General features: G+C 52.1%; 3 protein-coding genes across 6 annotated transcripts; all 3 read left to right on the forward strand.

Annotated features, from left to right (window-relative positions):
* Positions 1 to 3,622: 3,622 nt before the first annotated feature.
* Hyal1 (hyaluronidase 1) lies at positions 3,623 to 12,086 on the forward strand. Of its 4 annotated transcripts, none has more exons than XM_036193445.1 (6): positions 3,623 to 3,770; positions 4,236 to 5,153; positions 5,597 to 5,686; positions 5,849 to 6,155; positions 7,410 to 7,591; positions 12,023 to 12,086. In XM_036193445.1, exons 1-5 carry the CDS (start codon positions 3,711 to 3,713, stop codon positions 7,586 to 7,588), a joined length of 1,554 nt encoding a protein of 517 aa, XP_036049338.1. In that variant the 5' UTR covers positions 3,623 to 3,710; the 3' UTR covers positions 7,589 to 7,591; positions 12,023 to 12,086. The 4 variants fall into 4 exon arrangements, with proteins under 4 accessions (XP_036049338.1, XP_036049337.1, XP_036049336.1 ...); XM_036193444.1 differs by lacking the exon at positions 12,023 to 12,086 and adding an exon at positions 11,272 to 11,327; XM_036193443.1 differs by lacking the exon at positions 12,023 to 12,086 and adding an exon at positions 9,205 to 9,418.
* Naa80 (N-alpha-acetyltransferase 80, NatH catalytic subunit) lies at positions 7,535 to 10,577 on the forward strand. The gene is made up of 2 exons (XM_036193447.1): positions 7,535 to 7,591; positions 9,370 to 10,577. Coding segments are annotated over exons 1-2 (1,011 nt in total). The 5' UTR covers positions 7,535 to 7,589; the 3' UTR covers positions 10,379 to 10,577.
* On the forward strand, positions 11,278 to 13,626 carry Hyal3 (hyaluronidase 3). Its single transcript, XM_036193446.1, has 3 exons — positions 11,278 to 12,185; positions 12,915 to 13,004; positions 13,108 to 13,626. The coding sequence occupies exons 1-3, from the start codon at positions 11,295 to 11,297 to the stop codon at positions 13,375 to 13,377; spliced, it is 1,251 nt and encodes a 416-aa protein (XP_036049339.1). The 5' UTR covers positions 11,278 to 11,294; the 3' UTR covers positions 13,378 to 13,626.
* The last annotated feature ends 256 nt before the right edge of the window (positions 13,627 to 13,882 follow it).

The following is a 13,882-nucleotide window of genomic DNA, read 5'->3' on the forward strand; positions in this document are numbered from 1 at the left end:
TAGTTGCAGCAACTGAGTTGCGTCATTAGGCCGCCTCTGACAGGTGTTAACTCTGTCATTCTTCCCTCAGACCCATTAGAGTCAGTGATGACTCGGCCCCGCCCTCAAACTGTGACTCTACAAGTGTTCCCACAGTTAGCTTGCACTAGGACCTGAGTTCACTCACCAGTGCTCCCACAGTTAGCTTGCACTAGGACCTGAGTTCACTCACCAGTGCTCCCACAGTTAGCTTGCACTAGGACCTGAGTTCACTCACCAGTGCTCCCACAGTTAGCTTGCACTAGGACCTGAGTTCACTCACCAGTGCTCCCACAGTTAGCTTGCACTAGGACCTGAGTTCACTCACCAGTGCTCCCACAGTTAGCTTGCACTAGGACCTGAGTTCACTCACCAGAACCAGAAAGTGAGCGAGAACAGCCAACAACCATGTTGAGATTTGAAAGGGATGTGGAGGAACCAGGTGATACCCTATATCTATTGTAATCCCTGTAATTTGGGAGGTAAAGGCAGGAAGATCAGGAGCTCAAGCCCAGCCTTGGCTAGGAGGCCAGCTTGAGCTATATGGGTATAGCACATATAGCTCAGGTATCTATCTTAAAAGAGGAGCCTGCCGGTGGTGGTGCACGCTTTTAATCCCAGCACTTGGGAGGCACAGGCAGGTGAATCACTGTGAGTTTGAGGCCAGCCTGGGCTACAAAGTGAGTTCCAGGACAGCCAGGGCTACATAGAGGAACCCTGTCTTGAAAAAAGAAAGAGAAAGAAAGAAAGAGAGAGAGGGAGGGAGGGAGGGAGGGAGGGAGGGAGGGAGGGAGGGAGGAAGGAAGGAAGGAAGGAAGAAAGAGAAAGAAAAAGAAAGAAAGAAAGCCAAGAAAAGGCCCTCGCTGTCAAGCCTGATGACCTGAGTTTGATCCCTGGTACAAAACTGACTCCCTAGAATTGTTCTCTGATCTCCATACACACCTTGTGGCACCCATGAGCACACATACATAAATAAATAAATTGAACTTTAAAAAAAATTGTGAGACAAGAGTCTCTCCATGCAGCCCTGGCTAGCTTAGCACTCACTATGTACATGAGGCTGGTCTTGAACTCACAGAGATCTACCTGCCTCTACTTCCCACGCACTGGGATTACATGTATGTGCCACCACACCAGACTTACTAATTTTAAAATCTGACGGAAGAAGAAAGACCAAAACTAATGGAGTTCAACAAAGGAGGGTAAAGACTAGGGAAACTCCCATCTCCTCCACACCTGTGATTTCTAACACACGGGGACGGGTGCTAAGAACTGAACTCCAGACCTCTGGAAGAGCAGCAAGTGTTCTTAACCATGGACCCATTCTCCAGATCAATACATATGACAGGCAGTGTACCCCTTTAATCCCAGCACTTGGGAGGCAAGAAGCAGGCAGGTCTTTATGAGTTCAAGGCCAGCCTGGTCTACAGAGGGAGTTCCAGGACACCCAAGGCTACAGAGAGAAACCCTGTCTCAAAAAAACCAAAGGAAAAACAATACATATATATATATTAGAAAGTTACAAGATTCATGAGCCCCCTCTCTAAAACTAAAAAGCAGTAAATCATTGCTGGAGAGAGGAGCTAAGTACAAGTTGGCAAGCCTTTCCAAGGAAGCAGCTTTTGTATTGTTCCCTGTGCCAGGGTGGACCTGTGGTGATACAGCTGTCTTTGAGTCACACGTCCATGCTGTCTCTCTAAGTAGCACCTTGTGTTCCTCCTGTAATGTAACTACAAGACTCATGGACTCACACACCAGACTTGGAGAGAATTGTCTCTTCAGTCTGCTGTCAGTACCCCATCTGGGTTGAATAGAAGTTTGTTCACACTTACTTACAAAAAGTCATGCCACACCAAAGATAACCAGAACTGCCCTGAGGGGTAGGAAGATGGGGTTGTGCAATGCCCCTAGCCTTATCGTGAATGCCAAAGTTCAGTGGCCACCAAGAAAGAGGGTCAGTGGTTCAGGACCAGACACAGCTGCAGGCCCAGACAACATTTTACCCTGGGCAGGGCCGTGTCCTCTCCTCTCTTACTTTCCCAATCTTTTCAGGCAAGCCTGGGCCTGAGCACCCAGCAGATCAGAATAACCAGCCTATGACTCAGTGAACTACTAAAATTACAAACGCATGAACACACATTACTTCTGCATGTACTCACTAACAGATCCCTGCCAATTCCCATAGTCATGCAAATACAGGGTCTCATGGTCACAAAACGGCAAGGTCTCTCACACATGATCTCAGGCACGGAGTCCCCGCACTTGTATGCATAAAGCCTTGGGAATTTGGGCAGTAGTAGCCCAGTTACCAACCAGGGCTTCACAAAGACAATCTGACCCAGAATATCCAAAGGGTGATGTCACACTTCAATTTCATGAACACAGAACCTCCCAGAAACAGGGACAGGTTACCCATTAGGGACGGCAGGCAGACAGGGCCTAGAGCCACCACAAAAGTTTTTTTGTTTGGCTTGTGTGTGTGTGTGTGTGTGTGTGTGTGTGTGTGTGTGTGTGTGTGTGTTGTGTGTGTGTGTGTGTGTGTGTGTGTGTGTGTGTGTGTGTTGTGTGTGTGTGTATATGTGTGGTGTAAAGGTCCAAAGTCAGTTTGGAATGTATTTCTCTATTGCTCTCCACTGGTTGTTTTTTTTGTTTTGTTTTGTTTTGTTTTGTTTTGTTTGTGGTTTTTTGAGACAGGGTTTCTCTGTGTAGCTTTGCATCTTTCCTGGATCTCGCTCTGTAGACCAGGCTGGCCTCGAACTCACAAAGATCCGCCTGCCTCTGCCTCCCGAGTGCTGGGATTACAGGCGTGCACCACCATCGCCCGGCATGCTCTCCACTGTTTTAAACTAGCATTTTACATTTATTTGTACTTACATGTGGGCATGTGCATGCCATGGTATTTGGGTGGCATTCAGAAGACAGCTTGTGGAAGTTAGTTCTACCAAGTGTGTTCCAGGGATTGAACTCAGGTCATCAGGCTTGGCTGCAGGTGCTTTTACTGGCTGAGCTATATCTCACTAGGCATTCTTTTTTTTTGTTTGTTTTTTTGTTGTTTTTTTTTTTTTGCCTTTTTGAAGAGCTAAGGATATAGCTCATCGATGGAACATTTGGCTAGCAAGCATGAAGCCCTGTGTCCTATTCCCAACACTGGAGAGAGAGAGAGAGAGAGAGAGAGAGAGAGAGAGAAGAAGAAGAAGAAGAAGAAGAAGAAGAAGAAGAAGAAGAAGAAGAAGAAGAAGAAGGAAGAGGAGGAGAGGAGAGAGAAAGGAGAGAAGGGGGGAGAGAGGAGGAGAGAGGGAGAGAGAGAAACAAAGCAAAAGTTGTTTAACTTGTTTTAATGAAGAAGGGACCCACAAAGACTAAAGTGCCTGGAGCCTGAAATGTCACAGTGGTGTGGAGAAAGTACTCTATAATCATATAGTCCTCAGGGACCACACTGCAGGACCACACATTTGCTTGACCGGTTATGTCTGCCTCCAGCCCCAAGAAGGACACAAAGCCCTCCCCAAGTGCAGTCTGAGTGGGAGGGGCTGTCACTAGTCCAGCCCCTCCCACCCATGCCAAGGCCAGCCTATAAACTAGGTGGGGTGACTATCTACAAAAACTCAGAATTTCCCCGAAGCAGCAGCTGCAGCAGCTTCTCCAAGTCGCTGCAGCTAGGACCAGTTTGTGGGACGGAATTCAGCCAAGCCATGCTTGCGCTTACACAGCATGGTCAGGAAGTTTGGAGAATGAAGCCCTTCAGTCCTGAGGTCAGCAGGGACAAGTGGGCCGCTGGCGGGTTTCCAGGGCTGGGTTCTTGGTCACTTGAGCATCCCTTTTCCCAAAGGCTGCCAGGATTTCTGGTATTAGAAAAACAGAATGGCCTCCCTCAGTCGGGAGGAACTGGAACTGAGGGCTTGGCTCTCAGCTCCTCTTTCAGAACAAATGGGATGGTTCCTCTGGCCCTTCAGGGAAAAGGTGGGTAAGGTGAGGCCAAGGCAAAGCTTGGGGGAAGCAGATGGCAGGGTCCTGGCCACAGAGGTGACTCACTTGTACCTTTCATGGCCATGTTCCTTGCCAAGCCTCTACTCTGCTCCCTGAGCTCGCTGAGCCCTGCAGATCAATGTTCAACTAAAATCACACCAGGGACAAATTTCTGAGGAAGGGGCTAGGCCCAGCTACTTCAGGGTTCAGAAAGTTTGATACATGCCTTTAACTCTGTCTCCTTTGGCCAGGTCTCCTCGGACCCACCCCGTGCCACTGCAGCCCACCTGCTTTACATCTACACTCTCTTCCTGATCAACTTGATCCAAGGCTCCAGAGGTTCCATGGTACCCAACAAGCCGTTCATCACGATTTGGAATGGGGACACTTTCGACTGCCTGAAGAGTTATGGAGTGGATGTGGATGTCAGTGTGTTTGATGTGATTGCCAACAAGGAGCAGATATTCCAAGGCCCTAACATGACTATTTTCTACAGTTGGCAGCTGGGCACCTACCCCTACTACACATCCACCGGGGAGCCCATATTTGGTGGCCTGCCCCAGAATGCCAGCCTGGTTACCCACCTCACTCGTGCATTCCAGGACTTCAAGGCTGCCATACCAGAACCTGACTTCTCAGGACTGGCAGTCATTGATTGGGAGGCATGGCGCCCACGATGGGCCTTTAACTGGGACAGCAAGGACATTTATCGGCAGCGCTCACTGGCACTGGTCCAGGCAGAGCACCCTGACTGGCCCGGAACTTTAGTGGAGACTGTAGCCCAGGACCAGTTCCAGGAAGCTGCAGAGGCCTGGATGGCAGGCACCCTCCAGCTGGGGCAGGTACTGCGTCCTCATGGCCTCTGGGGTTACTATGGCTTTCCTGACTGCTACAACCATGACTTTCTAAGTCCCAATTACACAGGCCAGTGCTCCATAAAAATCCGTGACGAGAATGACAAGCTAGGGTGGTTATGGAACCAGAGCTCTGCCCTCTATCCCAGTGTCTACTTGCCTGCAGCGCTGATGGGCACAGGGAAGTCACAGCTGTATGTTCGACACCGTGTGCAAGAGGCATTCCGTGTAGCCACAGCTTCCAGAGACCCTAATGTGCCCATACTGCCCTACGTCCAGATCTTCTATGAAATGACAGATCATCTTGTGCCCCTGGTGAGTGCTGTGTGACCTTGTCTACCTTGTCAGCCTTCCTTGTTAGGTAATATGGTAAGAGGTCCAACAGCTGAGTCACATAGCTGCAGGGTACTACTCTCGTTTGGGGGGGGGGGGGGTGGGTCTTGGGAACTCGGGGCCTTGTTCAAATGCTTTCCTACTGCCTTAACTACCCCAGTTCTTTTTCTGTTCATTCCCACATACAGGCAGCATCTACTTTGTGCCAAGTTCTGTGTGAAGCATGGGTGATTCAGAATTTAATAGAAAAATGAGTTCCTATCTATTGACAGGCTAGACAGAGAACAGGCTCGCCCCTGGCCACCAACACTAGAGCAGCCTCAGGTGAAGGTTACAGATTATTTGTCCCATCCAGTGGCGTCCCAGCAGTTCCTACAGGCAGGAAGGACAGTAGGTCCTGTAGAGCTAAGCAGTCTCCTTCTTAGGAGGCGCTGGAGCACAGCCTGGGGGAGAGCGCAGCTCAGGGAGCAGCTGGAGTGGTGGTCTGGGTGAGCTCAGAAGAAACAAAATCCAAGGTAAGTCAGAGTCTGAGAGGCGGGGGAGGGGTGAGGAGAAACTGGCCTGCTCTGTGTATTCCTGGCTAAGCAAAAGTAAGTGCCGTTTGCCCGTAAGAGGTAAGAAAGGACTAAGTGGGCTCATACAAGGCTGTGGTCACTTATGCTCTCCTCCCCGCTCAGGAATCATGCCAGGTCATTAAAGAGTATATGGATTCCACACTTGGGCCCTTCATCGTGAACGTGACCAGTGCAGCTCTTCTCTGCAGTGAAGCTCTGTGTTCCAGCCATGGTCGCTGTGCCCGCCGTCCCAGTTATCCTGAGGCTCTGCTCACCCTCAACCCTGCCAGTTTTTCTATTCAGCTAACACATGATGGCAGGCCCCCAAGCCTCAAGGGTACCCTCTCACTTAAGGATCAGGCCCAGATGGCTGTGAAATTCAAGTGTCGATGCTACCGTGGATGGCATGGAAAATGGTGTGAGAAGCAGGGTATGTAGTGATTCACTGTACCAGACTGCACACGCTGAACCCTAACATACCCTGGGCCTATCTAGGACTTCCTCAAATACAGTCACATGCACACAAGTCACAGTCAAGAGTACACTCAGCCACTGTCATGCTCATATGCACACAGGCACACTCATAGGATAGACATAGAATGAATCAGAATTAAGGGCAGGCACTATCAATTCTGTGCCTATAAGGACCTACTTGGCAGGCAGGATCATAGGCAAGTCCTTCGGAATCTGTGAGTGAGCCGTCACCAAAGCTGACACTTGCCTTATGTCTGCACTGTGCCAAGCTCTGTGCTGACAGCACTAACAGTGGACTAACCCAGTCAGTCTCCACAGCTCAAGACAGGCAGGGAGGGTGAGTACTTTCATTTACTTATTTTCTGCTGTGCTGGAAATTGAACTTAGGACCTCACACATGCTAGGCAAGTAGGTGCTCTACCACTAAGCTATATTCCTAGCCACTGAGGGTGAGCACTCTTTGTCCAGTGTTGCCCAGCAAGAAGAGACAAGCAAGGCCAGGCATGATGATGCACACCTGTAATCCCAGCACTCGGGAGGCAGGGGTAGAGGCAGGAGTCTTTCTGTGAGTTCAAGGACAACCTGGTCTACATATTAAGCTCCAGGACAGCCAGGACACTGTCTCAAAACAAACCAAGAGAGATGCATATTGAAATCTAGGTTATCTGGCTCCAAAGATGGAACCTTGCACACCTACTGTGTGTTGATGGTGCCCTAAGTGAGCTGGGAAAACACAGTAACACCACTCTGCAGGATCCCTGAATCTGCTGAGAGCACTGCTCAACCCAGCAAACAGAGCTATCATATTTTACTTAGCTGTTTAATTAGCTCCTAAAATAGGCAGGTCTCGGAACCCAGAGAGCACTTCGAAGGCTCGATTCTTTCACCCAAGTGCGTGGTCTAAAGACCGCTGCTTCCCATGATCAGGAGGAAGTTCCTCTGATGTACTAGGGCTGGAGACGCTGCCAGAGCAGAGACAAGACGAAATTCCTTTACTTTGAGCCTGGGGCGGGGGAGAGGTGCAGGCGGAGCCAAACCCAGGCAAGCTGCTAGAAGCCAGAGGCTGGGCCTGCAAGGGGCCGGGCCAAGAGGAGGCGGAGCCATCGGGAGGAAGCTTCAGGCCCAGCGGCCGCCGGAAGGGAAGAAGCCCGGGATAATGGGCTTGCACTAGTTCTGTTGTGACGCTCAGAACCTGGGGCGGGGTGTCTAGGTGGTGGCGTTCCGGGCACGGAGGACTTAGGAGGAGGTGCGCCGTCGCCTGCGAAGACTGCTGTGTGTCCTCCGTACTGCCGGGACCAGCGTAGGCCGACCGAGGAATCGGAGCCAGAGACAGCGAGATACCGAACCGTGCGCAGGCTGGACGCGGACCACCCCGGACCTCGGCTTTAACATGTCAGTATCACCCTCACTTCTCATACGTTGCCCATCTATCCTCCCCGCGCCCGTGGTCCCTAAGTGACCATGTTGCCCCTCAAGTCCTACCAGCGTTGGCCCTTCCCTCCTAGAGCGTGCTGAGCCACACCCACCTATAATCGATCAAGCTTTCAAAACCCCCACTCCCGAAAGATCCATAGCCTGTGTGCCACAAAGGGCAGGTGCAGACCCTCTCTGAATACCCGGAACTTCGCTCGACCTATAGTGTTGGGGCCCGCAATGAAGGAGTTAAGCCGGTCTGGGGAACCCTGGGGTTCTGGGCTAGGGGCGGACCCTGAGGTTCCTCCTTTCAGACCTTAGCAGCCTAGGAGCTGGGAGAGGGTGCTGCTTCTCCTGAACTGACTGGATGCAGGTAAGGGGCTTAAAGCCCAGCGTGTGGGATTTGTGTGAGCGGTGACAGCTGCCTATCCTCAGGCTCGGTGAAAGCTGGGAAGGGGAATTCAGGAGACACTTTATGGAGCAAATAAGTAGAGTGGGACTCAGCTGCCCACTCACTACAAGAAACCCCCCAATATAGCTCCTCCTAACAGCAGAACCTAAAATAAGGTGGGTAAACATTGAGGTTTAGGCATGAAGGCCTGGGTCTCCAACCTGGTGGCCGTTGGGCATCTGTAGATTTAGGAAGGAAGCCATGGTCCTTATCAGGGTAACTATGAAACTCAGGCCAGAGGCAAGCAGGCTTGCAAAAGCCACATTCTGTGCCAAGGGCCAGGCTCCGTGCTGATGCTGTTAGGGCACCATATGTCAGGGCAGTTGGGTCTAGGCCCAAGGTGTCCTGAACTGGACAGAATGGGAGAGGAGAGCCATAAGCTCAGTTCTCTAGGGAAGGCAGGCAGTCGAGGGGGTGAAGGGTGAGCCTGTGGGGGTGGGTACGTAGGTCCCAGTATACACTTGATAGCAGGCATGGCTCGGATAGCTGGAAAGGCTAGAGCTAGAGGAGAGCTGACGTGGAGGGAGAACGGGGGCCAGGGCAACTCCCGGGAGTGATCTTTCTTCTGAAAAGAAAACTCCGGTTGGAGCAAATTGGAGGTATGATTTCTGGCTCACCCTCTGCCAAGGCTAGCTAGCTACAGTCATGGACTGCTAAAGATAAGATAGGGTGCTCGGTGTGGCGGCGTGGCGGCGTGGCGGCGTGGCGGCGTGGCGGCGTGGTGGTGTGGTGGTGGCTGACATCTGCTATCCTAGGACTTGGGAGGCTGAGGCGGTCGGCTCACTACTTTGAGGCGAGCGTATTCCACATACCCTAGAGAGAGACAGAGGGGAAGACCCATCCCATACAAAAGCAAAAGATAGTCAACAAGTGGGCTAGGTTGATTAGCCTGGTACAGTGAGCTGTTACAAAGGACAGGCTTATAGCCAGGACTTCTGGGTTCTACGCAGCCTCCGGCACTTACCAGTCTTAGGTAGGACTCCTGGATTCATTTACCCACAGGGATGGGTCTCTTCCGGGACACCTATACTTCCCAGTGCATGTAGGACAAAGTGAAGCACATCATTCCCCAGTTCCCAGATGCATGCCCCCCTTCCATCCATTAGTTCTTCCCTGCCCCGACCCTGTCTTCCTGACACAGCCGAGCATGGCTGTTATTCACAGGAGGTGAGCCCTTGTATGAGGAGATGCCACTGCCTGGAGACCATGGCCTTACCCTCCAGCCTGGCAATGAGCCACCTGAAACCTAACAGGAAGTGACCTTGGCTTCCTACCTGACTCAGCTGAGCCTGGATCCTACCTGTAGGCAAGAGCTGACTCTGAACCCTGGCCCAGCCAAGCTGACCCCTACCTTAGACCCCATGCACCGGATGGAGCTGATCCTGAGTACCAGCCCAGCCAAGCTGACTCTAGATCCTGCGTGCCAGCCAGAACTGACCCTGAGATTCAACCTGACCAAGCTAACCCTGGATCCTGCACGCCAGCCAGAGCTGTCACTGAGTCCCAGGATAACTGAGCTGACCCTGGATTCCACATGCCACCCAGAGATGACCCTCAGTCCTGGCCCAGCTGAGCTTACCCTGGATCCTGAACACCAAGCAGAGGAGACCCCAGCCCTCAACCCGGCTGAGTTGACCCTGGAGCCTGTGCATTGCCGACCTGAGCTCCTGAGTGCCTGTGCAGACCTCATCAATGACCAGTGGCCCCGCAGCCGTGCCTCCAGGCTCCACTCCCTGGGCCAGTCCTCAGATGCCTTCCCCCTCTGCCTGATGCTGCTGAGCCCTCATCCCACACCTGGAGCATCCCCTATTGTGGTGGGCCATGCTCGCTTATCACGGGTACTGGACCATCCCCACAGCCTCTTAGTGGAGACAGTGGTGGTAGCCCGGGCTCTGAGGGGCCGGGGCTTTGGTCGCCGCCTCATGGAAGGCTTGGAGGCTTTTGCCCGAGCCCGGGGCTTTCGCCGGCTGCACCTCACTACTCACGATCAGTTATACTTTTACGCCCATCTAGGCTACCACCTGGGCGAGCCTGTGCAGGGTCTGGTCTTCACCAACCGTCGGCTGCCCACTACGTTCCTACGTGCCTTCTCTAAGACATCCTGCCCCCAGCCACCCTGCAAGGGGCCTATCCTAGCTGCCCAAGCTGTCCCAAGGAGCTCCAAGGGACCTCCATTGCCACCACCTCCTCCCCTACCCCCATCTCTGACCACCTCACCCCCACCTTCACCAGGGCCCCTTCCTCAAAGCCTGCTAGAGGCACGATACCGAGATCTGAAGGGGTGCCCTATATTCTGGATGGAAAAAGACATCTGAAGGCTAGGCACTGTCTTTCTGGGACATTGAATTGCCCAGAACAGTCCCAGCCTCAGTCCACTGGCCATACTTTAGCCCCCTAGCCCTTGGGGGCTACCTTAGCCTGTGTATGTTTCCTGGGTACCAATGGGCCAGGAGGTGGCTTGAGAGCTTCGGCTCAGAGCTGTCAGTGTGGCTAAATAAAGGCTTCCATTAGGTATGGCTGTGACAGTTTATTTGTTAACTCCCTTCCCAAATCCCCTATCCCTGCAGAAGCCCTACTATCCACCGTGGCCCAAGAGTCACTGATGAGGTAACATCTGTCCTTTGTTCCTCCTCTTCCAGGCCCAGGGTAGCTGTTCCTTTACACTTCCACTGACTCATCACCATTCACCAAGCACTTATTATGTGTCAAGTCCTGCACTCGACACAGGCAGTGAGGCATTTGTAGACAAACAGTGGTGGGGGTGGGGTGTGGCAAGCAGGACTCGGGCTGGGAGCCCACGTACCCTCACTTCCCCCAGGATCTGGGAGATATGTGATGATAGAGACCTGAGTGCTGGATACGAAGTAAGCCAGGGAAGCAAGAAGGCAAGCAAGCGATGGGTGTTCTTGAGACAGAGACAAGATGGGCAGGGGAAGCAGGGGACTTGTGACAACCATGAGTTGGGGTGGCCTCAGAGAACATGATGGTGCCTTAACAGAGATGGAGAACACCGGAGGGAAGCAGCCCAGGATGTTTGGGGTATGGCCTCTCTGAGAGACCCACGAAATGCTTGGGAGCCATGTTTAACCCCCAGCCCTAGCCCCTTCCCTGAGAGGAAGAACTTGGAAAGCTTTCCCAGCTTTCCTTGCTATGCAGAAGGCATGGCCTTGGCCATGGACTCTAAGCTCATCCCCCCTCTCTCCTGCAGGTTTCCATCTTTGTGGCACCACCATGCAGCTAGGCCTAACCCTGATGGTAGGGGTAGCCCTGTGCTTTGTGTATGGCCAGTCTTTGCCGCAGGCTCCTGAGCGTCCCTTTTCTGTGCTGTGGAATGTACCCTCAGCAAGATGTACGGTTCACTTTGGTGTGCACCTACCACTCAATGCCCTCAGCATCATAGCCAACCATGGGCAGCATTTTCATGGCCAAAACGTCACCATCTTCTATAAGAACCAGTTTGGTCTTTATCCTTATTTTGGACCTAGAGGCACAGCCCACAATGGGGGTATCCCCCAGGCTGTGTCACTAGACCGCCACTTGGCACAAGCTGCCCACCAGATCCTCCACAGCCTAGGGCCTAGCTTTGCTGGCTTGGCAGTGCTGGACTGGGAAGAGTGGTATCCACTCTGGGCTGGGAACTGGAGCCCCCATCGCCAAGTCTACTGGAAAGCCTCCTGGGCTTGGGCACAGCGGATGTACCCTGACTTGGATCCTCGGGAACAGTTCCACAAAGCCCATACTGGCTTTGAGAAGGCTGCCCGTGCTCTGATGGAATACACACTGCAGCTGGGCCAGGCACTTCGCCCGCATGGGCTCTGGGGCTTTTACCGATACCCAGCCTGTGGCAATGGCTGGCACATTATGGCTTCCAACTATACAGGCCACTGCCATGCAGCCACTGTTAACCGAAACAACCAACTGCGTTGGCTCTGGGCCGCCTCTACTGCTCTCTTTCCTAGCATCTACCTCCCACCCAGACTGCCACCTGCCCACCATCAGGACTTCGTCCGACATCGCCTGCAGGAGGCCTTCCGTGTGGCCCTTGCTGGGCATGCACATCCTTTACCTGTTCTGGCCTATGTTCGCCTCACACACCGGAGCTCTGGGAGATTCTTGTCTCTGGTAAGTAAAAGCTGAGCTTTAGGGGTCTGAGTCCAGAGACACAGCCCTGTTCTAAAAAGGCCTGAAGAGAAGACTTTGCCTAAGGGGCTTGGGAAGGTGGTCATGATCTAGGGGTTTAAAAAAGGATCCTATCCTGCTAGGTGGTGGTGGCACATGCCTTTAATCCCAGCACTCAGCATTTAAAGGAGGCAGATCTCTGAGTTCGAGGCCAGCCTGGTCTACAGAGTGAGTTCCAGGATGACTGGAACCATATATTGAGATCCTGTCTCAAAAACAACAAAACAAACAAAAAAGATCCCATCCTGGAGCAGAGAGGCAGGGCTGTGTGCTGGGAGATCTCAATGGGTTAGAGTCCGGCCTTTGGGTATCTGGAGATCCTGGGAAGTTACTTAGAGGCTCTGTCAAAAGGGTCCTACTCTAGGAGGCTAGGGAGATGATGGTTCAGTGGTTAAGAGCACTCACTGCTCTTCCAAAGTCCTGAGTTCGATTCCCAGCAACCACATGGTGGCTCACAACCATCTATAGTGGGATCTGACACCCTTTTCTGGCATAAAGGCTTATGTGCAGACAGAGCACATTAAATCTTTTTTCAAAACAAAATAAAACAAAAAAGGGCCCTACTCTAGAGGCAGAATCAGTACTAGCAGTAAACCGAACAGTACCATGGTGAAGTTGGGCCCTGATGGGTCTGGCCAGTCCAGCTTTGGCTTAACGGTTCTTTGCCTCCAGGATGACCTGGTGAGGACTGTTGGTGTGAGCGCAGCACTGGGCACAGCAGGAGTGGTGCTTTGGGGAGACCTGAGCTTCTCCAACTCTGAGGTGAGTGTTGCCCCTTCACATGCACATGCTGGAGTTCTGAGTTAAGGGAGAAACCATGCCAAGTCTTAGAGAAGGAGCCATGATATACCTCTTCTCTTCTTAGGAAGAGTGCTGGCATCTTCATGACTACCTAGTGGGCACCTTGGGCCCCTATGTGATCAATGTGACAAAAGCTGCCATGGCCTGCAGTCAACACCGATGCCACGGCCATGGTCGCTGTGCCCGGAGAGACCCAGGACAAATGGACGCATTTCTGCATATGAAGCCAGATGGTAGTCTTGGAACTTGGAAGTCCTTTAGATGCCATTGTTACTTGGGTTGGGCTGGCCCTACCTGCCAGGAGCCTAAACCTGAGTCTAAGGAAGCAACATAAAGTCAGGAGCTCTTGTCCCTGTTGCCACTTTCCCATTTATGCTTTGTTTAGCTAATAAATAGAACTTTGCCAAGTACATAGACCACTTCTACCAACACACCTTCCCTCAGAATTCCTGAGGAATAGATAGGGCCATTTAATAAAAATATAAAACCAGAATCAGAATGCTCTGAGAACATCTGACTTAAGGCAGCCTCAGGGAGTCAGTTCCAGCCATTTTTTTGTTTGTTTTTTTTTTTTGTTTTTCGAGACAGGGTTTTTCTTCGTGTAGTTTTGGTGCCTGTCCTAGATCTTACTCTGTAGACCAGGCTGGCCTTGAACTCACAGAGATCCGCCTGGCTCTGCAGGGATTAAAGGCGTGTGCCACCACCGCTCTCCAGGTCCAGACATTTAAGGTTGCCAGCTAGCCTAGGGCTTTGTTCCTATACCTCAGTGAATCTTCAGAGAAGTCATATCTAGGGGTCAGTGAGACAACCCCTACACTCCTCCCAATGCGCGCGCCACA

This window comes from Onychomys torridus, chromosome 7 (genome assembly GCF_903995425.1).
Source record: "Onychomys torridus chromosome 7, mOncTor1.1, whole genome shotgun sequence".
Lineage (NCBI taxonomy): Eukaryota > Metazoa > Chordata > Mammalia > Rodentia > Cricetidae > Onychomys > Onychomys torridus.

What these genes read in the sequence shown, in the direction of transcription:
- Hyal3 (XM_036193446.1), top strand. Translation starts at nt 11,295, where the DNA reads ATGCAGCTAGGCCTAACCCTGATGGTAGGGGTAGCCCTGTGCTTTGTG. An exon ending in CTGGGAGATTCTTGTCTCTG is followed by an intron (nt 12,186 to 12,914) that starts GTAAGTAAAAGC and finishes CTTTGCCTCCAG; the next exon opens with GATGACCTGGTGAGGACTGT. An exon ending in TGAGCTTCTCCAACTCTGAG is followed by an intron (nt 13,005 to 13,107) that starts GTGAGTGTTGCC and finishes TTCTCTTCTTAG; the next exon opens with GAAGAGTGCTGGCATCTTCA.
- Hyal1 (XM_036193445.1), top strand. Translation starts at nt 3,711, where the DNA reads ATGCTTGCGCTTACACAGCATGGTCAGGAAGTTTGGAGAATGAAGCCC. An exon ending in CAGATCATCTTGTGCCCCTG is followed by an intron (nt 5,154 to 5,596) that starts GTGAGTGCTGTG and finishes TCTCCTTCTTAG; the next exon opens with GAGGCGCTGGAGCACAGCCT. An exon ending in AAAATGGTGTGAGAAGCAGG is followed by an intron (nt 6,156 to 7,409) that starts GTATGTAGTGAT and finishes CGGGGTGTCTAG; the next exon opens with GTGGTGGCGTTCCGGGCACG.